The following is a 27459-nucleotide window of genomic DNA, read 5'->3' on the forward strand; positions in this document are numbered from 1 at the left end:
AGCTCTGACCTAGCATTAGCATTAACATTCACCTAGCATTAGCATCAACATTAACTGCTCTATTTATTTTCTACTTTCAAATGTTGTCATTATTACTATGACAATTCAAGTACCCCTGGGGCTACCCGTACCCCACTTTGGGAACCTAAGACCTATAATTTACATAAACTTCAATACATCACAGCACTCTGTAACATACAGAGGTATGCATGAATGGAATTAATTACCAAGTGCCATTAAACAACATAATCTTTACAATTTGAAATAATCCCTAAATAAACATTAAGAAGAAACTTTAGTGACAAACACTAATTCTAAATAGCATTTATGTCTGTTATTAGTTTTGTTGGTGTAATGTGATTATTATTTTCATTGTATACATCATATTTTCATTGTAATCTGTGGACCCCAGGAAGAATATCTGATACCTTATGCTTAAGCTAATGGGGATCATAATAAATAAACAAACCTATTCTGTTTAATTAATCACTTTTATTTCAACTTCCAAGATGTCATCTATGTGCAATCTTTTCCTTCTTTACCCTTTTCCCCTCAAAACCATGTTTGTCCAACCTTTAGTCTACATCAGTTTGTGTATGTGAGTAAAACATAAGAAGGAATCCTGTTGTGGAGTTAAAAAAAAGTCCAGAGTTCAGGTTTAATTTAAAGGGTCTTTTATAGAAACAGGATCAAAGAACAGTGAAATCCTCTAAACTCCATCATAAGGCTAAACATAGAAACCACACATTATACTCTAATTACTAATGAGTACATGGATAATATCATCAATAATATATCAAACACAAAATCTAGGGTAATGTGTTAGGGAGGTGGTAAAAGCAACTAAAAATCCACGTCATTGTTTCACCTGACACATACAGTACATGCAACAGAAATGGGCTGAAAGAGGGCAGACATAACATTTTTTTTGGTTTGTCTTTGTATTGCTGGATGACGATTACATTGTGTGTGTGTGTGTGTGTCTCTGTTATCAGACAGAAAGCGTCGCACCTCGAGTCCGGTGCACGCAGACTAATTTCTGTTGGTGACTACATAAACAATAAAAAAGTGTTGGTTGTCATAAACTCCAGCTGCTGCTCTGTTATCTGCTCACTGCAGGGTTAGGAAGGTGTGGTCAGCGGAACATCTAGCAGTCACACGCACGACCTGCACACACACACACACACACACGCAAAACAAAGCCATTATTAGTCAAATGGATCTTCAATCTTAGTTATTTTATTTTGAAATATTTATACACAACTCTCCCCTTAAAATTGAGGGGATAGGGTTAGAATTTCTCACACATATAGACCGACACATCCAACTCATTCTGGTCAACATGTTTTTTTGTTTTTACACCAATAAAGTGAGTACACTAGGGCTGGGCAATTTTCACACAAAAATTAGATTTACGATTTTAAAAAAAAACTTTTTTAAAGAAAACAAAAAGTACAAATGACAAATGTCTCAAAACCACCATTTTATTTTATAAAAATTAAGAGAATTATTCCCTATTTACCTTCTGGAATTAAAGTGCAAGCTGTTCTTTTATTAAAAAATAAAATAATAATAATTTGTAATTTGAAGGGAAACAAAACTGTTCACGTTCACATTAATAGCTCCACCGTTTTCAAACACATTCAGAAATAATTCTCTGAATACTTACACCTGAAGAAAAATGTAAAATAATGGAATTTTTCAAACAATTCCACAATTTACAGGCTACATGGCATGAATGTACAGTGCACTGCATCTTACTCTTAGCTAAACTCTAAATCTTTATAGTTCTCTATAGCTATATGTTGCACTTTGTTTAGAATTTTTTTTCAAAAATATAAATAAAGTGCCTCCTCAGGGAGACAAAACCTCTTTCTTTAATAAAATACTTCTGTAAATAAAAAGGTAGCATAACACATTGTATGCAAATAAATAAATATTCAACTCCCAACACGGAGATTAATAAAGTGCAAACTTAACACCTTTGTTAAACTTTATTTTAAAACATGAACAGTGCCACTTACATCCCTGAAAACACGAACAAGCATCACATTTCAGTTGGGGTGCAGAATATGACGGTCTGTTCTTGATGTTTAGAATTTTTATTAGGTAACAAAGGTCTCATGGCAATCAAACATGATCTTATGACAGTCATGAGACGATCACTTTGATTGTAACATGTGAGCAATGGTTTAAGAAAAAAATAAATAAATAAACCCAACTCATTAAAACACTGCTGCTGATGTGAAAGTGTGAAGCACAACAAGGAAGAGTTGGAAAGTGTGACTAAATGAGCTGCATGTGTGTTCTTTGTGTGCCGACCATCATGAATTCTTTCATTGTGTGTCATTAAAGGCAATATACACTGTAGAGCTAATAATGAGTGACATTAGAGGTGGGGGTGGGAGAGGGAGGAGCAACAGCAATTAAAACTTTAGATTCAGGCATGAATAGAGATTAAATTAGAATATGTGCTGGGCTTAGATTTGATGTTTGCTGCAGGCCAATGTAAGTGCTTTTTGTTTTTTCAGTATATAGAACAAGTCAGGTTTATTTAGTTGTGTGCCTCTCTACACCAAACCCCAATGACTTTCAAAATACTGTTTGTGCACTAGATCAGGGCTTCTCAACCTCAACCCAACCACTTATGCCACATACGTTGACCCAATATTTCATGCTTATTTTTGACAATTTTACCACATTCACCATTTGCCACGCCCATTCTTTTTTCTGCCACTTTTAAGACAATATTGACATTTTGACCCCTTTTAAGCACTTTTTCTGTCTGTCTTTGGCCACTCTTTTTTGCAACTTTGAACCAATTTCTGTGGTTTTTAAAATCCCATTTCACCATTTTTGATTACTTTTAACCCATTTCATTTCTGATTAAAACAAAGATTTACATCTTTAAGAGGACTACTGTATATACTACGGCCCTAATAATAGTAAACTTCCTGGATAACAGTGGATATTATTGAGATAAATAAATAAATGTGGTTATCATACATTCATAGAACAATAGACCATCATTTTGCTGACTTTATGGATACAGATACAGTGAAGATTCCCGTTCTCTGGAACCTTTATTTTGGGGGCCACGGGCTGAAAAGGACAAGAACTCCCATACTAGATTACTAATGCCTTCTACTCTCAGGCTGGAAATAGGTCGACTACGCATCTACCTCTCAATACTTAATACATTGTCATATTTGTCTTTTTTAAAACCATTTTGAAAATAATAACTAAACAAAAAATACTTAGTTACATAATCTGTTGAACTCTTTATATTACGGACAATATTTTGTTCCTACAGAAAAAGCTTAAGGAATTTCCAGTGAATAATCTATACCCCAACTACTATGATACACCAGCTGTAAGGACATATGGCACACTCAGCAATATTATTCTCATGGTGCAGAATGTAGGACTTCTTCCTTCTCCATAACCCAAGTTCTCCTCTAAATCAACAGTTTTTTATAGTTGTTTTTTTTAATAGAAGTTTTAGAAGTTAATTTTATAGAAGACAGTGATTATTTTTGCATGCTGTTTGACATTGATTGTAAAAACAAAGCATATTCTTTTTGCAGTGAACAAAACTTCACCAGTCTGACCAAAGAAAAGAGGAGGTGGCATTTCCTGTAAGCTATGTAGTCACTAAGCTGGATGTCTGACTCATTGTTACTGCACTTTTACAGATTCAACTAAAAAGAATATTCCTAAAACAATGTTTTCAATAATATATTTTTGTTGAAGTAGATCATCTTTGTGGGTTGAGTTCCATTCAATAAGCTGAAAATGGTTTATTAAAAATGTTTCATTTCCTTTACCTGAAATGCCTGACTCTAAAAACAAACAAAAAAAACCCTCCAAAGGACATCTTACACATAACTACAATGAACAAAAATATAAACGCAACGCATTTTTTTTCGCTCCAATTTTTCATGAGCTGAACTCAAAGATCTAAAACATTTTCTATAAACACAAAAGACCTATTTCTCACAAATATTGTTCACAAATGTGTCTAAATCTGTTAGTGAGCACTTCTCCTTTGCAGAAATTATTGCTCCCACCTTACAGGTGTGGCATATAAAGATGCTGATTAGACAGCATGATTATTGCACAGGCGTGCCTTAGGCTGGCCACAACAAAAGGCCACTCTAAAAATGTTCAGTTTAATCACACAGCACAATGCCACAGATGTCGCAAGTTCTGAGGGAGCATGCAATTGGCATGCTGACTGCAGGAATGTCCACAAGAGCTGTCGCCCTTGAATTAAATGTTCATTGCTCTACCATAAGATGTCTCCAAAGGTGTTTCAGAGAATTTCGCAGTATATTCAACCGGCCTCACAACAGCAGACCACGTGTAACCACACCAGCCCAGGACCTCCACATCCAGCATGTTCACCTCCATGATCATCTGAGACCAGCCACCAGGACAGCTGCTGCAACAATCGGTTTGCATAACCAAATAATTTCTGCACAAACTGTCAGAAACCGTCTCAGGGAAGCTCATCTGCATGCTCGTCATCCTCATCAGGGTCTTGACCTGAATGCAGTTCGTCGTCGTAACCGACTTGAGTGGACAAATGCTCATATTTGATGGCGTCTGGCACATTGGAGAGATGTTTTCTTTACGGATGAATCCCGGATTTCACTGTTCAGGGCAGGTGGCAGACAGCGTGTGTGGCGTCGTGTGGGTGAGCCGTTTGCTGATGTCAACGTTGTGGATAGAGTTTGAATGCACAGAGATACTGTGATGAGATCCCGTGGCCCATTGTTGTGCCATTCATCAGCGACCATCACCTCATGTTGCAGCATGATAATGCACGGCCCCATGTTGCTAGGATCTGTACACAAATCCTGGAAGCTGAAAACATCTCAGTTCTTGAATGGCCAGCATACTCCCCGGACATGTCACCCATTGAGCATGTTTGGGATGCTCTGAGAGACTAGTGACAAATGTAGGGAATGCATCTTGTGTTGATAGAAAATTTTCTGATGTTTTAAAGACTTTGACATTATACACTTATCAATCTGTAGTTACTGCCCTGAGCAGCGGGTGCTGCCATAAGCTTCTCCTACACCACACAGTGATCCCTGCTGCAGGTCAGAGCAGACCCACAGCACTCCACGTTCAGACTGCAAATGAATTGTGCATGTTCCCTCCACCTTGGATAAGCTTCTCTTAAGTTTACACACAATTTATTCCTTCTGTTATCACTCTCCCTCAGACACCAGTGCGTGGGGTGGACTCTGCGGCCACGTCCGCTTTGAGTCCGCGTCAGAGTATGTTTGGGACTTTAGACCGTCACTTCACTACGTCGGTCTTCTTTTTCCTGCTTGCTTTTATGTGTAACCGTTGGGCCTAACTCCTGCTGAAATGTACAGCATTGCACTTTAACTACAGAGAACGTGAACACATTGACTAGTCGAGCAGCCAATAGTAACGCCCTAAACAGCCTATAGAGCCCTCTGTAAAATCAAAGACAGAGCTATGCATGTAATCGCATGTTTAAAACAAACAACAATGCACTTAAGTTAAGTTTATCAATTGAAATTCATACAAAAATGAGGTCGCAATCCATTTTCAAACAGTCACAGGCATAAAGCAATTAAAACCTGAAATATTTTTACTCTTCTTGTGTCTCATCTCTTCTCACTTTTGACAGCAGAAAGGTTGACTCTAGGGTTGCACATCTCCCTGTGATAAACGATTCAATATGTATCTCGATACACAGGTTACGATTCGATTAAAAAACGATATCCTTTTATCACTGACCGATTCGATACAAATCGATTCAATACAGTGTAGGAACTAATTTGTATCTACGGTAAATATTTGTTGTAGATATTTTATAAAATAAAGAAGCCAATTCTAAAGTGACAGTACAATATTTTCTTTTCAAAAATGTAAAATACCACATATCACCAAGAATTGTGGCTTTATGGCACTGGAAAAACAAAAACAGAACAACAAAATCACATGTCAATGTATTTATTTTTAGACATGGATTAAAAAAAAAAAGTAAGTCTGGCTGACTCATTAGATGGGAACTTCAGAGGTAAAAAAAAAAAAAAAAAAAAAGAACAAAATACTAACAACTAAGTGAAACATTTCAGCCTGAGCATTGTGTTTTGAGCATGAGAGGTAGGCAACAAAGATACAACATTTCAATGTAAAAAAGTTACACACCTATGAACAAACCGTGTAACAATAACCTTATAATGATGACCCCTGGTGGTCATCTCAAAATGTGGCCTCAGGCCTGGGGAGCTTGGTTGGAAGGACAAAGCAGCAACCACATTCTCAAATAAATGCTTAAAATACTCATCACATAATTTTTTCCCCAAACCTAAACTCTGCTGTGATCATTAGTTATTATCACTCTACATTGTGTTCAAGTGCTCATTTTTCTGTGAAGTTTGTTTTAAATAAGTTATTTGAGGTTGAAAAACATATATGTCGATGATTGACAGCTGCGGGTCTTGCGTAGCTCTCTTTGTGAATAGCAGTTACGCCTTGAAAGGAAAGCTGGAATGCCATTAAACTTTTCCGTTCAGTTTTTTCATCTTTTTTGAGCTACTAGTACTAGTACTAACCTCAATGATCTGATCATCTGAACTAGACGTTAGTAGAATTTCCAGTGGGAAGGATACTTAAGTTTGTGGCGTTGCTGGGATGCGTAACTCATCAGGGGCGTGTTACCAGGGCTCCAGATTCTGGCTCCAAATGATGTCAAATTTGCAAGACGGGAGCGCCCCTAATATATAGGGCTATATTTTGGCTTCAAGAACTTTGAGTGGGAACAGCTACAGTGCACGCACGCGATACCCGATTCATGATTCTATAACCAATTCATTTTGGAATTCAGGGCTAATTCCTATTGATTGAGGAGGCTGCTACCGATGCGCATGGGTTTATCGTTCACAACCTTAGTTGACTCATATGATTCTTATATCATTTTTTTCTTTTCAAACTACACTTTTTGATTAACTTAACATTTTTTTTTCTTCCTTTCTTTCTTTATTTTAGTCACAAAATCAAGAAAATCAGTTTAACACATTAATCGATTAGAAATTAAAAAGAAAAAACAACTTGCTGAATTTAAAATGTAATTCTACTTCCTAGTGTTATGTTGAATTAGTATGATAACAATGCATCCTGCTTATATCAGAAATTAAAGATGACCATTACCTTGGTCAGTGAGCTTCTGCTGTGCATTGCTTCCTGTTCTCCTTCTGCAAAGGTAACAGAAAAGACGTTAAAGTCTTACAACCACTTTAATCTACACCTAATGTAATTACATATATGTGTTTTATCGATCTCATATCAAGACTCACCTCTTGTTCTGGTTAAACTTGCACCTGCAGTGTCCACCTAGAACATACGTAAAAGGTCATTTTGACGTTGCTGTATCTGCACATGTTGAAAACGACTGTGCAATGATGCGTGTCTTACTGAAGAGGATGGTGATGCCAATCAGGCACAGGACGGCTGCTAAAATCAGTCCACCAACACGCAGCCTGTGGTAGTCTGTGCAGACACAACATGGCTATTATTACATGCCACGTACACAAATCACAGTGACACAGTAGTTAAAGCAGAACAAAGTAACTTTTTCACCTTAATAAGTCATTCTCGTAATCCCTGTGAGAGTAATACGAGTGTTTATGGGGTGATCAGGGGGTCTTTCATCTACCCCTGCTGTCTCCGGCCAGAAAACTGCACTTGCAACTTTCCCTGCCTCTGACCCGGTGGCAGTCTCGCAGCTCCGTTCTCTTAACAAGACGTACTGCTTTACGACAGCCCAATAAACTCTAATACTAGACTATCACCAGCCTCACAAAGGCAAAATGGTCGGTCGCTGATTGGACAGAATACTTCAGCCTCCATAGACTTCTGTCAGAAAAATGCATTTTTCGGAGTGTGTGTGTGTGTGTGTGTGTGTGTGTGCGCATGTCACCACTGACAGTCACGCCGTCACATCCTATATTGGGTCTCTCTTCCTATGTTTTCCAAAGGAAATCCTAAAACAATCCCAGCAGAAAAATCATTAATAATAATTAAAAATAACTTAGAATCACACAATGCCACAACCTGTGCTAATGTTCTTCTACATAAACACAGAGATGACTCCATCTGTCAGCGCTCAGAGCCGTCATGACACCAGCAACTTACCGGTAAGAATGTGTAATGTGTGATGATACGAGAATATATACGTAGATAAAACAGAGCAGTCAGGTGTGCAGCCATTGCTGATCATGTGAACAGTTTGGGGAAACAGTGTTTACAACAGTGACCTTTAGGGGGAGCGCTAAGCGAAAGTTACTTAGTTCTGCTTTAAAGGAAGAGACTAAAAATGACAAGTTAACATGCAGTGCATTACCAAAAGTGAAGGGGTCGTCTTCAGCTGTAGGGATTGAAACACAGCACTGTTAGGAGCAGACACCAACATGCCTACCAGTGATATCATAAAGTAAACAGCACATCATGGGACAGCGTTCACTCAGTACTACCACCTTAGAAGAAAATGGTAAAACAGAAGGACATGAACACGTGTGGATCATAGAGCAAAGATAAATGGAAATGATCAGAGTGAAATGAACAGACACTAATATTTGGATTTTATTTATTTATTTCAAAAAAGAAAATCAAGGGGAGAAAAATGCTGATATAAACCTCTGGTGAAAAAGTTCCACATTTCCAGGCATGATGGGGGGACGATCCAGATACCTTTTAATGGCCACGTTTAAATGGGAGTTTTAATTTCCCTTTAATTCAGAATAAAAGTTAAATCCTCTTTAAACTGACCTTGTAAACACTTAATTCCGAATGCAAATGTAATTCCAAATTAAATCTAAATCTGAATTAGGTGGCTGGTTGATTCTAATTTTAATTCTGAATTAAATAATTCCTCTATCTTGTAAATGTTTAATTCCGCTTTAAATTAATCACGGTCGTTCTGAGCATGCTCGGCGAGTCGCGATGACGCACTGGTGACGACATAATCCAAGATGGGGGCTGCGACTATAGAGCAGAGAAAATTTATTCAATAGGAGTCTTTGAAGATATGGATATAACCCCCAGACCTAAAGCAGAATTAAAAAGAAACCGAATTTGGAATTACTATTTCCATGGAAACACGAAGCAGCACACTTTAACTATGAATAATTTAATTCAGAATAACTAATTCCAAATTGAAAAAAACATCACGTAATTGTGGCCAATGTCATTTTATTCATAGCATTACATTTACAATGTATCTATTACCTGTATTTGTTTATAATTTAAAAAACATGTGATCTTAATGATCACCTGATATAGTTTCCCCAGCCCAGGTATAACATGTAATAACTCAAATAACTAATTTCACTCTGATAACATTTAAAGAGCTTAGAACAATATCTCTACATTATGTTACTATGATATTACGGTAAAATGGTCTACTTACGATTCTGTTCTTCTGCAAACACAAGTGACACGACTGGAAAAGAAGATAAAAAGAGACATGAAACAAAAACTCAAGAATTAAAAAAGATCAATAAAAAACTAAATAGTTATTAAGTTGCAAAGATTTTCAATCATTTTTTAAAAAGCTATAGAAGTTTTTAGTTTTTAGATGGTACTTACGTGTCATCAACACCAATGCACTGATCTTTGACATGTTGAAACGGTCTGAAAAAAGAAACATGGTTCAGTCAGTATGTTCGTGTGTGTGTGTGTGTGTGTGTGTGTGTGTGTGTGTGTGTGTGTGTGTGTGCGCGTGCGTGTGTGTGTGTGCTGCTACAGTATGAGCTGGATCATTCCAGCCTCCAAAGCAAACAGGGTTGTGATGCAACGCTGAGCATTTCTAGGAGACTGAGAGGACTTTAAACACACAAAGACGTCCTCATCGCTCAGACATCTGCTACATCTGAAGCACCCACATGAAAACCTGATCAAACTCAAATGGGCTCAAAGTGCCTCTACATCACCCTGTAGCACACACTGACACACATGCAGACAAACACACACACACACTTAGAAACATGATCCTGTTGTCGATGGGCACAAAGTGTTCCAATGGAGCCTAAACAGGAGAATTAGATCTGTGTCTTTGTAACAGCGTCATGTTGTTGAGTCCAAGTTTAAAGGGCCCATGTTAAGCTAAATGGACTTTTCTGTGCTTTAAACATGATAATGTGCTACTTGGGTTTCATACACATGCCCAAAGTGTTTTTTTCATTGATTATCTCAATCGTTAGTTAGAGGGTGATTTGCTCCTTTCTTACTGCAGGGTGAGCCCAAAAACCTCACTCCAATTTAATGACGCGTTCCCACTTTGATGACGAATTTGACGTGGCACTGAGCTGGAGAAGCCACGCCTGCAGGAAGCTCTCTGCCGTGATTGACACGCCCACGAAGGTGAGTATTTCAGCGTCCTTCGCAGTGCTATGTATGTATTTTCTACAGTCTATGTATGTACCGGTGAACGCCCCACCCCATCGCTCTGTATCGTGTTTATAAATCAGCATGAGCTCGGCTACGGAGTGGGTGGGAGGAGGGCGGGCCGTCCTCTGGCTCTACGTCACCGTGTGGGGAGGAGGAAGTCAGTGTCCCGTCTATACACTCATGAATATTCGTAAGTAGGATGCAAATCAGCCTGTTTGTGTAGAGTTGCTCAGAAAATGACTTTTCAGAGGCTAAAACTCTGGAAAACAGGCGAGTTTGGCAAAATAAACCTCAAATACTATGTTTGTGAGGTTCTTAGAACTAATGGCGATGGGTGAAAAATAGCATGATATGAGACTTTAAACATTCAGGCTCTCACTCTTCAATGGCAGCTTCACATTTTGTCACAGTTTACAATCGTTGCCATGCATAAACACTTTTACCGCTACCTAACAACTTCAAAAACCTCATGAGAGCTGCATTAAAATAAACTCCCCCATCCACAGCTATACCCGAACATGATCTTACCCCCAAAATAAAACTATTTTAAACATAGTTCTTTGCATTTTCCCAACATGGTGTCTGGCAATTAAACATGTCTTCTAAATGAAAAGGATTTTCCTCCTCAGAGATCCTCCACACCTTAAAAAACCCCAGCAGTGATTTTCCACTTTCTGTTCTTTTCCACTCAGAGAGCTTAACGGTGAAAAGCAAACACACCCCACACTGTTCCTGATCAAACACATGGGACTAGCAGGGCTCCAATGCAACGTTTAGATTAGGGTTTCTCAACTGCTTTGGCTTGGTGACCCATTAACAAAATAGAAAATTCTAATTGGAAATAAAACAGTCATAATGCTAGAGAGGGAAATATTCAGACAGACAAGCGTGGAGCCAACACGCCAAACCGTAAAAACGGCGGTTTACCAGTCAGTATTGAACCGTGAAAGCCGTATCAAACGGTTCAATATATTATTGAGAATTGTGGGATGCCTAGAGCACTCCACACACATTAGGGGTAATTTTAGAAAGTCTAGGCTTAAAATAGAGGACACTGTGAAACAAAGTGTCACCCTGTTGTGTTGGTGGTATATAACATTTGGCAGTGATAGAAATGGAGAAGAGCAGAGCTTGTGCTTCTCTCCTGGTGCCTCTCCACAGCAACGCACAACGATGCAGAGGGAATGCAGAGGAAGGGAAACGAGCCAACGAACCCGAGAGAGTAGTTTACCTCATAACAAACAAACAGAGAAGGAAAGAGAGAATACTGGCAGAACCAAGAGAGAAGGTCACAGGCAGCAGAGAAAAGGACACAGTGGATAAACTGAAGGTCAAATCCTTCCAGAGCCAAAGAGGTGGAACTGCCCTGTTCCTGTTTGAAGATCACACTCTAAAGCAAATGTTAGAGCAAGGTGGAGCTACACAGTGTGCTGTACATGCACACTGTGTAGCTCATGTTTGGCAGATTATAAAGTTGCATGTGCTAAAATAAACAGCAACTTTTTGCAACAAACCATATGAATTAATTTCATTATGTGGCTTTTGACTAGATTTACAGCAATACTTGTGAAATTTGTGATTTCTTTCTCTTAAAAATTAAAATGTAAACGTTAAATTTGAATGTTATATCTAAATCTAAATGTTACATCAAAATATTAAATGTAAATCTTTAATCTTAATGTTAGATCTAAATGTTAAATGTATTTTTTTTAATTCAAATGTTAAATCTAAATCTAAATGTTAAATCTAAATGCCACGGTGAAACTAAATATTTAGCTAATATGCAAATTCACCAAAATGAGCTTTAATGTTGGTACTCATATTAGCTAAATATTTAGTTTCACTCGTGACATTTAGATTTATTTTTAGATTTAACATTATGTTATATTTAATATTTAACCTTTATATTTAAATTTAACATTGACATTATATTTTTACGAGGAAAAAAATTGCACAAATACTGCTGTAAATCTGGTCAGAAGTAACGTAAAAAAAATTCACAAAGGTTTTGTTTTTACGTGGTTTGTTGCTAAATGTTGCAAAAAGTTGCTGTTTATTTTAGCGTGCACAATTTTACAATCTGCGCCCCACAAGTAGCTGCAGCCCTTTAGCCTAGCATGCTAACACATCCTAAAAATAGCTGAGCAAACATGCTTCAAAGAGCCAAGGTGCTTTGAATCCTTGAGTCCTTGCTTGTATAGGAAAGTGGTAGAGAAATATTCAACCACTGTCAAGTTAATTGCATTAACACAGTATGCTATTATCATGTTGACTATAATTTATGCACAACTCCCGTAGAGTCACAGGAGAGAGGGAAAATAAAATACATGTAATGTTAAAACAGCAACAGTAGCCATATCACGGTAGGCTCCCTGTTTCACTCGAGAAGATATAAAAACAGTTTAACATCAATACTTGTTCAAATTATATTATTTGAAAACTAAAATACAGATAAAAAATTTTTTTGTATATCCCCACGACCCTGAAATAAGACAAAGTGGGTCAGAAAATGGATGGATTTTTGTATATAAAAAACAGCTAATATTAACTAAAGTATTGACTATAAGAAGTAGGTTATTAGTTTGACAATGAAAGAGGATATAGTTCTAAGAGAAGGGCTGTGATAAATGATCGGCCCACAAAATGAGTGACTAAACATGGCCTTCCATCCATCAATAAATCATAGATATCATGACTTAATAGTTTATTTTAGGTTTGCCTGTTAAGTATTAGTTTATCTCTGGTTTTTGTTTATAACTTCAGTCAGGCTTTTGTTATGTCCTGCCTGACTTGTTCTGTTTTTTTCATACAGCTTTTCTTGTGTTTGCTTTAATTCCAGGGTTTCTCTTTAATTCTCTTAGTGTTAAATTCAGTTTATCTTTACTTCATTCTAGTTTATTCCCTCCTGTCTGTCTGCAGGTCTGTTCTGCCATGTGTTTCTGTCACTCCTTTGATTTCTGCGTGCGTGTAATATGGGAGAAAAAGTGAAGTTTCTTTAAAGCGTGCCTGGCCACTGAGTGTATACTGGTACAGTATGTCTGTGCTCCTGGGCTGTTCTAAACATCAGTGCCACAAATACTTGACAGTTTATGTTGAGTGTGAGTTATTCATGGCTCAAAATAAAGACATAAGTATTACACTCATAGGTTGACAGTTTATTTTAATTTATTTTTTAAATACATAACCACAGCTTTAGTAGTAGTAGTAGTAGTTTATTCGGTCATTTCATTCCATTAAACATTAAACAAAATATTTCCATTATTTTGTGTACAGCACGACTGAAAGGGTTTAGGCTGAAGTTAATACTTATTATGCCTAACCCTGTTTACAGACCTCCATGAGACAAAAACACAAAGATTTATAATAAACAATTTTGAAATGTCAAACAGAAAAGAAACACATGTATTTAGAATTGTTATTTTAACATAAATCTAATTTTGTTTTATGTTATTTTTTTTTTTAACTAAATCATGTCATTATTTAATCCGTTATGGATCTATTACAGTCTTTTCATTAGTTACTTAATTTATTCATCCTGAGCTTACATATTATTGATGATGGTAGATTTATACATCTTTTTGAAAGCTTTGACTGTTCCGGACTGTTTTAATTGATCTTTCAAGTCGTTCCACAGATTAACACCTCTTACAGAAAAACATCGACTTTTTTTTTTAATTGTTCTAGCTTTGAGTATTTTTTCCAGTTCCTCAGAGGTTATACTGACTTTTCCTGTGTTCAAAAAGCTCCTGGATGTGAGGAGAGCATATTATTATGTGCTTTGTACACCATTACTAATGTGTTAAGGTCAACAAGATCATGACCTTTCAATAAATTTAGTTCTACAAATAAGGTTTGTTGGGGCATTGAAATCTGCTGTAGTGATAAATCGTATGGCCTTTTTTTGGAGTAGGAACATAGGATGAGAATAGGGTTTGTAGTTGTTTCCCCATATTTATAAGCCATAATTTATGTAAGGAAGAATGAGGGAGTTATATCGTAATAGAAGACATTTTTTTGTAAAGCGCAGTTTTCATTTTGCCAATTACAGCAATGGTTTTTGCTAATTTTGTTTTTAATATACTTGTATGTGATTTCCAATCAAGTTTTCCATCAATAGTAACTCCTAAAAATGTATTTGCAGAAACTCGTTCTATTTCTATATCATTAATTTTTAAAGTTGTATGATCACTGATTTTTCTATTTCCAAAAATAATGTATTTTGTTTTGCTGAACATTATTTATAGTGTTTAGGGCCAATAAGTCATTCTTTTGTTCATCATGGGGTTTTTGTTGTTGTTGCTAAATTCAATATAGGCTGGATCATAAATCAAAGTCTTTTTTTATTTCACTTGCTGTAATGTGTGTTATTATTCAGAAGTGTTCCACTCTTTTCTAAAGAGCATTTTTTCCTCCTGGTTCCACTTCACCAACTCTAGTTCATGAATGAAGAGTTTTTTGTTCTGCCTCATCACTGACTATTTGTTTTCAGCTCCAGCACCATTTCTTTCCTCCCTCTTTGTCACTATTATTCTATTTTTTCCCAACCGGCTGATGGTCTACACTCAATCGCCTGCTTGTTTTCAAATATTTTCACACTCAGCCTCTGTTTTGGTTCAGACTCAGTCCCATTCTGTTTCTTTAGAAAACTCCTCCACTGTTTCCATTTTTCTGACATACTTTTGCTCATACTTTCACCAACATCTTTTGAACTCTTCAACTAATTCCTTCCATTCTCTGGATGTACGCTCTGGGTTTTTTTAAATTAAAGTTTAACATATTTATATCCAAGTGTTCTTTATTTTTTTAACGTTAAATTCAGTTATAGTCAGATGTGTTTCATTTCATCACACCAGCATTTTCAAGAATAAAACTTAAATAAACTAACCCAAAAAGTTTATTAGAGATCCTCCTGTCTGCCTCGTAAACCCATCAGTTTTAACTCTCCTATTTTCCTCAAATATTACAAACACATTTTACCCTTGGGGTCAATCTAACCCCAGGGATATCTGCCTCCAGAAAATTATTTTCAGAAAATTGTTGACCAAGTGTTTGTGTCAAGCACTTTGTTTATTTGTTGAATACATAAATAACCCCTTGATAATGAAACCATGACTTGTTCTTTAGCGCGACCATCAGGCCAAATGTTTAAATCAGATTTTACTGACAACATTAATGACCACAAGAGTACAAACCCTATTGGTTGTAGTGATGATATGACCTTTCCTGCAGCGCCACCATCAGGTCAAACTTTCAGTTTTAGAGTTAGTGTATCTTGACTTTTTTTATCCAAATCTTTTCTAATTTGGGGTGTGCTTTTGCCAAGAAGTCTACCCTGCTGTTAAAGTGGAGAAAGGATCCGTGTCACGTCACTTTCACTGTGAAAGAGCTGTTCCAAAACCTCATTGACAATAAACCTATTTCTAAATGACATTTTCCATAGAGTGAGTGAGAGAGAGAGAGTGCAGACTGCAATACACACAGAGCACAATGAAGAATGATTTGGATAAAGGGCTGCCATGTAAGCTTTTACACATTTGCTCCTTCCTTAGTTTGCATGAACCAGCAATGTCCTAATGGGAATACCCTGCCCTCCATAGCACAGGGAATATCAGTTCTACTTGTCTTTGGCAGGTACGAGTAGTAGGTCACACATACACACAGATAAACACACATTCATGACCATAGTGTGGGAAAGTTCTCATGAAGATATTGCCTGTCTCTCTTCACACACAGACAGACAAATATTGACCACAAAGAAACACCAGAGCGTGCAATATGTGTTCAGCACATTGAAAAAACAAGATATTCTTATGCTTAATCAATTGTAGTCATCAAATAAGAAAAAGTAAACTATAATTTTTTGAATGATAAACATTAAATGGGGTGAAATTGACCCAAAGGATAATAGGAAGGTTAACTTCCCTTTTTTAACAAAATATTATGTTATGTGATTGTTAAAGAATGTTGCAGTGTTTTAAAATAACTATGTCCATATTTTTCCTATTGATGCTAAATGGAATAACACATCCTAAATATTGTAATAGCCAACAATGACAGATGTTGGGGGGGAAGTGAAAATTGCAATATTTAATAAAGATCACGGACAAACCGAGCATCGTTTGAAACACAAATTTAGAACCAGAAAGTCAGAGGCCCTGATCAAGTGTTGAGTAGTTTTTGTAGCTTTTTTCTAAACTTGGTTTAAAACATAATTGTTAAACAATAACCAATTCTAATCTCAACTAAGTCATTACTGAAAGTTTTGATTATGTCGAGTCACAGCAACAAACATTGAATGGTTCGGTTAAAGGTCCAGTATTATGCTATTTTTCCCCAACAACATAATATTTGAGGTTTATTTTCCCAAATTGCCTATTTTCCAGAGTTTTAGCCCTCAGAAAAGTTACTTTCTGAGCAGTTCTAAAAATGGGTTGTTTTGGGGCCTACTTATGCATATTCATGAGTAGGCGTGTCTGTAGACGCTGACTCCAGTTTGCTATCCACACACTATTATTGTTTTCAGCCAAAATACTGCACATTACAGTAAAACACATGGCTATTTAAGCGGCTATTGTGATTGTGAGTCAGACAAACACTGCTCCACGGTGTTTGTGTGGCCCAGCAGCAGATTTAGTGAGTTAGTCAGCTGATGCTTCAAACACCCACTGAAGCTACTACGTCACTTTCTTCTCCTCCTCTCCACTACCCATCACTGGTATAGTACGTTCAAGGTGGTAGTCCACTGTTTAGTCCAACCGCTGCGTCGCATTGGGTCACAAACACGTCAGATCAAGTCGAAGGCGATACGAGGCGATATAACTAAAATGGCTCCGGGTGCTACAACGTGGCTGCCCACTGCTCCTCAAGGAGGGGCTAAATGCAGAGAACACATTTTGCGTATGTAGCTTTACATGTATGACAATCAAGTATAATGTATATTCTATATTAAACCGCAGTGTTTGTTTTACCTGTGAGGTAGTTTGAGAGGGAGAAGCTCACATTCTTATATAAGGAAGGAGGAGCCAGGATTGTCAGGAGGAGGAGTTTCCGCTCGCTGACGTCACCGAGCAGAGAAAATCCAACTCGCCCATTTGGAGCTGCCTTTTTACAAAATGTGGAATAACAAGAGAGGGGGGAAACATAACTTTTTCAACTTTGGCCCTCTGAATGAGGCTAAAGAGATGTATAATACTGTAGCAAAACCATTATAAAGAGAATTTTTCATAATACCGCCCCCCTTAAGAGCCAACTTGCAACGATCTAATATCAATTCTTCCTCCCAGAGATCAGATTTCTGTCTTTACTTTGTATGTGGGTTAGGGCTGGGAGATATATCGAGATTCAAGATATGTTGAGTTTTCTATTTTGGAGATATATATCGATATATATACAGTGGTGCAAAAAAGTATTTAGTCAGCCACCAATTGTGCAAGTTCTCCCACTTAAAATGATGACAGAGGTCTGTAATATTCATCATAGGTTCACTTCAACTGTGAGAGACAGAATGTGAAAAGAAAATCCAGGAATTCACATTGTAGGATTTTTAAAGAATTTATTTGTAAATTATGGTGGAAAATAAGTATTTGGTCACTTCAAACAAGAAAGATCTCTGGCTCTCACAGACCTGTAACTTCTTCTTTAAGAAGCTCTTCTGTCCTCCACTTGTTACCTGTATTAATGGCACCTGTTTGAACTGGTTATCTGTATAAAAGACACCTGTCCACAACCTCAAACAGTCAGACTCCAAACTCCACTATGGCCAAGACCAAAGAGCTGTTGAAGGACACCAGGAAAAGAATTGTAGACCTGCACCAGACTGGGAAGAGTGAATCTACAATAGGCAAGCAGCTTGGTGTAAAAAAATCAACTGTGGGAGCAATTATCAGAAAATGGAAGACATACAAGACCACTGATAATCTCCCTCGATCTGGGGCTCCACGCAAGATCTCATCCCGTGGGGTCAAAATGATCATGAGAACGGTGAGCATAAATCCCAGAATCACACGGGGGGACCTGGTGAATGACCTGCAGAGAGCTGGGACCAAAGTAACAAAGGTTACCATCAGTAACACACTACACCAACAGGGAATCAAATCCTGCAGTGCCAGACGTGTCCCCCTGCTTAAGCCAGTGCATGTCCAGGCCCGTCTGAAGTTTGCCAGGGAGCACATGGATGATACAGCAGAGGATTGGGAGAATGTCATGTGGTCAGATGAAACCAAAATAGAACTTTTTGGTATAAACTCAACTCGTCGTGTTTGGAGGAAGAAGAATACTGAGTTGCATCCCAAGAACACCATGCCTACTGTGAAGCATGGGGGTGGAAACATCATGCTTTGGGGCTGTTTTTCTGCTAAGGGGACAGGACGACTGATCCGTGTTAAGGAAAGAATGAATGGGGCCATGTATCGTGAGATTTTGAGCCAAAACCTCCTTCCATCAGTGAGAGCTTTGAAGATGAAACGTGGCTGGGTCTTCCAGCATGACAATGATCCCAAACACACCGCCCGGGCAACGAAGGAGTGGCTCCGTAAGAAGCATTTGAAAGTCCTGGAGTGGCCTAGCCAGTCTCCAGACCTCAACCCCATAGAAAATCTGTGGAGGGAGTTGAAAGTCTGTGTTGCTCGGCGACAGCCCCAAAACATCACTGCTCTCGAGAAGATCTGCATGGAGGAATGGGCCAAAATACCAGCTACTGTGTGTGCAAACCTGCTAAAGACCTATAGTAATCGTTTGACCTCTGTTATTGCCAACAAAGGTTATATTACAAAGTATTGAGTTGAATTTTTGTTATTGACCAAATACTTATTTTCCACCATAATTTACAAATAAATTCTTTAAAAATCCTACAATGTGAATTCCTGGATTTTTTTTTCACATTCTGTCTCTCACAGTTGAAGTGAACCTATGATGAAAATTACAGACCTCTGTCATCATTTTAAGTGGGAGAACTTGCACAATTGGTGGCTGACTAAATACTTTTTTGCCCCACTGTATATATAGGGAACGTGAGCTGGGTTTAGACCGTCGTGAGACAGGTTAGTTTTACCCTACTGATGATGTGTTGTTGCAATAGTAATCCTATATATATATATATATATATATATATATTTTTTTTTTTTTTATAGCTTATTTTGTATCAAAATACTTGTTTTAGGAGTGGCTGCTTTTGCTACTTCTCAAAAAAGCTTGAAAAGCTCAGTTAGATGATTTCTGAGTGCATTCTAACACGGACCTTCCTCTAAAAAAGCCACACTACAGAGTTCACTCACACGTGCTGTCCCTTAGAGGAGAAAAAGACTTGTGCAGCTGTTTGTTAATAAATGTGTCTGTGTGGCATTTAGCATCAGCAAATTTAACCCAGAATTGTCTTTCTTTTCATTAAAATTATCGAGATGTATATCATATATCGCCATTTTGAGAAAAGAATATTGAGATATGAGTTATGGTCAATATCGCCCAGCCCCAATGTGGGTTAAAGCTCCTCCCTGTTTCAAATACACCATCATCTTCATGAATTCCTGTCTGTGGATGTATTTGTAGTTACTTTGTCCCTAAATCTGGCGACTTTCCAACTACTCTTACTGACTTTTTTCGCAAAAGTGAAATGGAGAGTTTTCTGATGTTTAAGAGACTCTGACATGAAAGCACGTGTCACAATGTAGTTACAAGCAGCAATTATTGCTGTGAGCCCCTCCCCCGTCCCAAAGCGCTCACAGGCAGTCAGGTTCCCAGGAGCCCCCAGTCGCAGCACTTGAGAGACCCACATCACTCCGCATCCAGACTGCAACGAAAATGCGCATGTTCTCTCCAATTTGAATATGCTTGTCCCAGCTTAACAAGTGATTTTTTTTTATTTGTTATCACTCTCCCTCTGACACCAGACATACGTAGTGCGGACTCCCTGACATGATAAGACGTGAATGCGCATTGACCTTTGTCGAGCAGCCAATAGTAAGGCCCAAAGTGTTCATGGAGCACAGAGGTCCAGTGTCCTCTCAGAACACTTCGAATTATAATATAATAACAAGCTCTTATGGAGTTTTGACCAAATGACGCCAAAGAAAAAACGTACATACTGCAGCTTTAAGGCAACATATTCTTTGTTTCTATTTTTGAACAACCCCCTTCACCTGTTTAAAGCTACGTTTATGTGTTTGTGTTCCTGTACCGCACAACAAAGACAGCTGCCTGTTCTCAGTGGGATTTATGCCAAAATTAGAAGCAAAGCATTCCTGGGTGCGACACATCCTTTATGGAAGCAAATGGGATCACAGAGTAAAGACTCACTGCAGTCTGAAATAGTTCACAGTGATACTTAGTAAGAATTTGTAGTTTAATGAAAGTAGCATGTACATTTTCTTTGAAACACAATGCCTGATAACCAAGCAGATGACCTGGGATGTCCTCAAAGAACCCTTGAATAAGTGACATTTCTAACCCTGGCAGCTGCAATCAGAGTGTTTCCAAATAAAAAAGAAGACAACGGCAACAGCAAACAGACAGAGAAAGCTCATGTTAAGCAACCACTCCATTGATGAGATTTAAACTCATCAATGAGTTGGGGAACTTTCCAACATGTGAGTAGTTGTAGGAGGAGGAAGAGCAGAGACCTCGAGCATTGAAAGAAGGAGGGAAAGACGAGGGAGACTGTGCAGTTGGGAAAGACAGGGAATGACGAAGGCCTTCAGACACAGAGAGAGGGGAAAAAGGCGTGCAGCATAGTAGAGCCATGAGTCACACATAGTAACCACAAGTCTAGCAACAGACACCATGGAGGCTCCACGCTCTGCACTCATGATCAGAGAAGACAAAGGACAGAGTGTCCTGAACAATGTTATATGCTTATTCTACATACATTTAAATTACTAAATAACATTATACACTAAATAACACCAAGAAGTGAAATGAAAAGGGAAATTAAGAAGATTTGTCAAAATGAATTATTTTAGATTGGTTAGTTAGAGCTGGGCAATATATCGAGATTTAAGAGTTTTCTATTTTGGTGATGTTGAAAAAAAAAAAGTATATTCCGTAGCTTATTATGTAAATACTTGTTTTAGTAGACGTTTCTTTCACTACTTCTCAGAACATGTAAAGCTCAGTTAGATAATCACTGAATACGGACCTTCCCCTAAAAAAGCCACACTACAGTACTCACTCACACGTGCTGTCCCTTAGAGGAGAAAAAGACTAAAGTGGCACATTTTGTACCACTTTTTGTTAATAAATTACCCTGTGTAGTATTTTGTATCGGTAAATTTAACCCATAATCGTCTTTCTGGTCAGACTTTATTTGAATTAAAATGATCGAGATTTATGTCGTTAAAAAAGAGTTTTGGCCCATCCCCAGTTAGAGTCTGACTTTTTGATTTGCTTTTAAAACATTAGAGTAAACCCTATTTAAAAAAACAAAACAAATAAATACAGTAAACTAATAAGTAACATTTAGGGTTAGTAAAAAATGCATATTAAATGTGTACAATTGTTTGACTGCACTATATTCAATTAACTTGGACTAAAAAACTTTCAAACTGACACTCAAGAGGCTATAAAATGTGAGTTTTAATATGAGTCCTGGGTAAATACTCTCAGATAAACTAAAGTGGCCCCTGAATTAAAAATACCCATCTCTGTCTGTGAGTAGGAGCTAAAATAAAGCTCTATGCTTTCACAGGCAATGCTCTGAAGGTCACAGTGACATCACTGATATAAAATCAATGTCCTCACAATGACATTTCTAAAAGCCTGTTAACTCTTGTGATCTGGTGAGGGGTGTGTTGCCACCTGCAGGCACACTAACTAAAAACTGCAGCTGTTTAGTCTGTGTTGTCTTTTTTAAGATCCGAGGTCATGTGAGAGGAGGTGTGAGGCACAGAGCTAAGTCTGTCTCACCTGAGGCAGAGGAAAGACAAGTCTGTAGGTCAAAACCTCTTTGATGTCCGTTCATCTCTGTCTCTGAACCCTTTAGCCTCAAAAGTCCCTCACTTCTTTTTCTAATGCTGTGGCAAAGTGAGAGGATTTAACATGCTTTGCAGAAGGCTGCTGTGCTGGAGTCCTCTACTGCAGACAAAATATAGACTAACAAATATAGACAAGTAACTTTACATGTTGAAAATATTGCCAGATTAAGACATAACAATCACTAATAAAATCAACAAATATTAAATGACTATTTCTGAGCTGTGCTCCAAACTCTCAGCCAACTATGGTCACATCTGTTTCCTTACGCCAGAATAAATTTGTTGGAATATGGAATTCACTTCCTGAATCAGCAATGTTGTTATAATATAAACTAGTCAGAGAGACAGAAATGTCAATTCTCCATGACGGACTTCCTTTTCTGAAATGAAAATAGCTCAATGACACAGACTAAGCCCTCACCGACATGTTTTGGGACAATATCGCATGTTTACACCATATTTTTTGCTGTCAAATGGGTGGTTTAATGACTAGCATTAGCAACTAGCAAACGGCTGGACATGAAATCCTTGTTTCAGCGCTTTTCTACTGTGTATAAATTAATAACAATAGTTAGTTGCATTAACTGTATTAACCATGTTTAGAACGATTTCAGAAAGTTCAATTATCTGTAATGTTTTAATTAGAAATGACTGAAGAAAATAGGGAAATTTTAAATGGAAAACTTCTACTCAAGCTCTACTTTCTATATACTTCTTTGACAATTTAAATCAAATATCTTAATTCTTCCTGCAGGAGATTTTGTTAGAAAAAGGATATAAACAGAGTGGATTACGTGCAGACACTATATTGATCTATATTTTGTTGCTTCCCTCACAGTACTGTATATAATACAACCTCTGACTGCATCGCTTCTTGAAATGGATGGGTTCAATTTTCAATTACTAACACTTCCATCACCAACCAAAGATTTGTGGATGCCAAGAGGTCCCTGTACCCCACTTTGAATATTGTAAATAAAACCTACCACACAGATTTTTGTCCACAAATAAATTAAATCCATGATTGGATTTAAAACAAGATCTGCAGGTGCTCGATTGGATGAAAATTTGGTGATTGATTATGAACTGAAGGCCATTACAAGTAAGAAACATGAGGATCCCTCTCTCCCCACTGCTTTCTTGCCCTGCCTCCAAACTTTCCAAAGTCCCTCCCTCAGAGGAGCTTACAAGCTAATGTCAGTCCAACAGCAACATCACAGTAATATAACATGCTCTGTAAAAAGCATATTACTCTATCTCTATGTGAACATACCTCAGCAGCAGCAACAACACAGTGTCACTTACAACACCCAAACAGAGACTGCTGCGCGCACATGAACACATGCACCACAGAGTTCTAGTGTAACAATTACAAATCAAACATAACGTAAATCAAGTAGGAGTAATTACTATGGTTAGTGCATTCGCAAGAAGGTCCTGGGTTCAAGCCCTGGGGTGGACACTTGTGTGAGGTTCCTCCGGCTTCCTCCCACAATCCAAAAACAGAACTGTTAGGTTGATTGGAGTCTCTAGATCAGTGGTCACCAGCACACCAACACCAGGTACCCCACATGGACCACAAGAGGTGCCCTCAGGCCTGGAACACTGGTAACCAAAGAGTTTTGTCCAAGATCTGATTCACTTGCCAGGATTCAAACTCACAAAGGTAAATGCAGGTGACAAAAGTAGTCAAAGCCTTAGTAGAGTTACATACTGCTGTGGAAGTTTTTGTATTAATTAACCATCTTTTAATGTTTATTTTCACTAAAACATTGGAACAAATTTCTTTAAGAATTGTAAGATAGGATTTTGTTTGGGTTTAAAAAATAAAAATAAAAAATACAAAGTTGATTTTTGTAAAATATTACAAAATGGTGAAATTGTACAAATGTTACATGTTTTCCGATTAGTTAGAAAGTCGTTAGTTAGTGGCTCATAAAATAGGACATAAAGATTCCCTATGAAATTCAACAATTGCATGAATTATGAAAGAAAGTGTTGCATGTTAAAAAGTTTCTAAGTGCTAGTTTTTAGATTGGCTAGTATCGACATGCATCAACACTGACTGAGTTAAGAGGTTTTCGTTTATGCACAGTTTAACAAGAGTACCTAAGATTTGTGGCTGAGTAGACCTTTCAGTGCTCTTTCAGGCCCCTAAAAATATTAAAATAAAAATGTCAATAATATCTGTGCCCTTTGTTTTCTTTACTTCACTGAAAGATTCATTCAGTACTGTAGACATTTGTTTAGCAAATGATGGAGTTTGTAGAAAGGTGAAGTAATCAGATCAAACTCTACCACCTAGAGGGTCGTCTTCTGATCGAGAGGTTGGGGGTTCGATCCCAGTACCTGACTATGTGTCGAAGTGTCCTTGGGCAAGACACTGAACCCTAATTTGCTCCCAGTGGTCGACTAGCGCCTTGCATGGCAGTCCTGTCCCATTGGTGTGTGAATGTGAGAGTGATTGGGTGAATGAGCTGATATGTAAAGCGCTTTGAGACTGCTTCAGTGTGGTGATAAAGCGCGATATAAAATCAAGTCCATTTACCATTATTATTATTGCAACATTTGTTTTCATAACAGCAATGAATTCAATCTGGTTGACAGAGAAATATTTGTGCAAAAATGCCCAAGTAATGGCACATTTTAAATACTAAGTGTCTATAGCTCTGGACCTCAGACAAACTATGATTGACTATTGTTCCGGCACTTCCTGTGCGCATGTGCAGTTCCGTCACTGCCAGACCTTTTCTACGTAAGCATAATGTGCCTGTGTAATAATGTTCCGCTGACGTGGGATCGAATCCCACATTTTCCACTTCAAATTCCACCTTTAAAAATACATATACGAATAGAAGAAACATTTTAGGGTATTTCCTGGGTTAGGTATTTTTTTATTTTTATTTTAACATATTCACCATGACAAATTCCACTTTTAAAAATACAGATATGGAAAAAAAAGTGTTATAGTGGTATTTCTTGGGTTAGGGATAGAGTTAGGGTTAGGGCTAAAAAAACTGATGAAACTATAGCGAGAAGGATACAGGTCCAGCAGTGACGGAACTACCGACATTCGGCTTACTGCGCATAATGACGCATGCGCACAGGAAGTGCCGGAACTATAGCCAGGACTATCTGAGGTCCGGATCCGGACCAATAGCAACAGCCTTTTAAATAAGAAAAGTTTCAGAGGAGAATCAGTTGGCAGCTCCTGCCCTTGTGCCTGTCACTGGACCAGTGGACCACACAGCATTATCACAAAACTCTTATCACTCTCACACAGCTCACTAACTGAAGGCTGGAATCCAGTCAGCCTACATTTTACACCAAGTGTTTGGCATTTACATCCAGAGTTTAAGACATGCTGCAGTTTCTCTCTGTCAAAGCTTTGCAACTATTTTCTTGGACAATGTATTTAATTGAAATGTTAATCCTTTAACAAGATGTCTACCATTATTCTATGGACCGAGAGCGAGAAGCCATCCCGCTCTGTTACCTGATTGAAATTGTACTCAAGTACAAGAAAGTCATACATAAAATACTCAATTACAATAAAAGGTAGCTCAATTAAATAGTACTCAAAGTAAAAGTTATTAGTTACTTTTATCCCCCAACGTTTAATTTTGGTAATAAATCTTGCCACGGTTCCCTTGCATACAGTAAACATCTCATGTATAAACTCAAAGAGGAAGAGTTAAATCTTGCACAATTGCAACTTAATTTATTTTCACAAAGGCATCAGTAAAAAATAAAAAAGGTTTTTCAAAAAGCACAATTATTTTTAAAATAAAACAACACCATGGAATTCAATTCAAAATAAATACATGATCAGGCTCTAAGTATAGCTCCATGTATGAACTTCAAAACTGAGAAACTAACCTCCATTCAATGCTGTGCATTCTGTTTAATCCATCATGTGATGCATATGATTGTTGTCTGGTCATTTCATTTTTATTTATTTATTTATTTATTTATTGTAGTTTCACAATGTCTATTGATCATTTTAAAACAAAAATAAAAAATTACCCAGTACCGTTTGGGTGTAGAAATGTAACGAATTACTTTACCTTTTTTAAAAAGTACTTAAGTACAAGTCATGACTGATTTAGAAATATACTCAAAAAAAGTACAAGTACCCATAAAAGCAACTGAATTACAGTAACGTGAGTACTTGTAATCCGTTACTTTAACATCTAGCTACATGTCATATCCTCACATATGTTTCACGCTCGCTGTGGATTTCTCAGCCTGATGTTGAGTAAAAACAGGTTCTCTGATGTCCTCAAACTACACCAAACTCAAGTAAAAACGGACAACATGAGCTCCTCTGTCCGTGTAGAGCAATAGCACACATTAAAAGTGTTTTTAAATCACTTACCTGGCAGCACAGCAGTGACACAGGAACAAATGGGAGTGAAGCAGCAGCAGCAGCAGCGTGTGTGTGCGCGTGTGCGTGCGGACCAACAGGTCGGCTGGGTTTGGTTCTCCCACAGCAGCGCCCAGCGTCAGTGTGTGAAACTGACCTCAGGTCGGTTTCTGGCTCTCTTTCAAACGAGGAGAGGAAACAGAGGCTGGTCTGAAGTCAGCAGCAGCTCCAGGAGGAGGAGGAGCGATAAGGTCTGTTTGTCCACGGTGATGTCGATGTGTTTCGAGCTCCGAATAGTCAAAAACAACCGTTAAAGTATCGTCAAAGTGCAAAAGTCATTATTTCTGTCGCGACGTTTAAGTTTGAAGAAAGAGAGGCACCGCCCTTCGTGTTTTGTTTTTTCAAAGTAAAGGAGTCATGGACGTCCTCGGTGCAGATGTTAACTGTTACATCAGCTTTCTGAGAAGAAAATGTCACAAATCTTAAGATAATTTCTTAAATAACACTAATTTTACGAATACAAACATAGCAATTAAGATTTGTGTCATGAGATTTATCGAGTTATAGCCGTAAATATGTGATTTTTTTAAATGTTTTTTTTAAATAAATAAAGATTTAGGAAGGAAACTATGAAATCGTGTAAGCGACAAAAAAATAAATGAATACATGAATAAATAAATGAATGCTGTATGCCCT

At 37.7% G+C, this 27459-nt stretch overlaps 1 protein-coding gene across 2 annotated transcripts; it reads right to left on the bottom strand.

The window, feature by feature from the left end:
- Window positions 1-657: 657 nt before the first annotated feature.
- Window positions 658-27099, bottom strand: fxyd3 (FXYD domain containing ion transport regulator 3). 2 transcript variants are annotated; one of them, XM_028471206.1, is made up of 8 exons: window positions 26921-27099; window positions 9634-9678; window positions 9455-9487; window positions 8390-8413; window positions 7462-7536; window positions 7344-7380; window positions 7198-7241; window positions 658-1167 (listed from the first exon to the last, which is right to left on the bottom strand). In XM_028471206.1, the coding sequence occupies exons 2-8, from the start codon at window positions 9665-9667 to the stop codon at window positions 1148-1150; spliced, it is 267 nt and encodes an 88-aa protein (XP_028327007.1). In that variant the 5' UTR covers window positions 9668-9678; window positions 26921-27099; the 3' UTR covers window positions 658-1147. The 2 variants fall into 2 exon arrangements, with proteins under 2 accessions (XP_028327007.1, XP_028327006.1); XM_028471205.1 differs by lacking the exon at window positions 26921-27099 and adding an exon at window positions 26776-26895.
- Window positions 27100-27459: the final 360 nt, after the last annotated feature.

Source organism: Gouania willdenowi, chromosome 16 (genome assembly GCF_900634775.1).
Source record: "Gouania willdenowi chromosome 16, fGouWil2.1, whole genome shotgun sequence".
Taxonomy (NCBI): Eukaryota; Metazoa; Chordata; class Actinopteri; order Blenniiformes; family Gobiesocidae; genus Gouania; species Gouania willdenowi.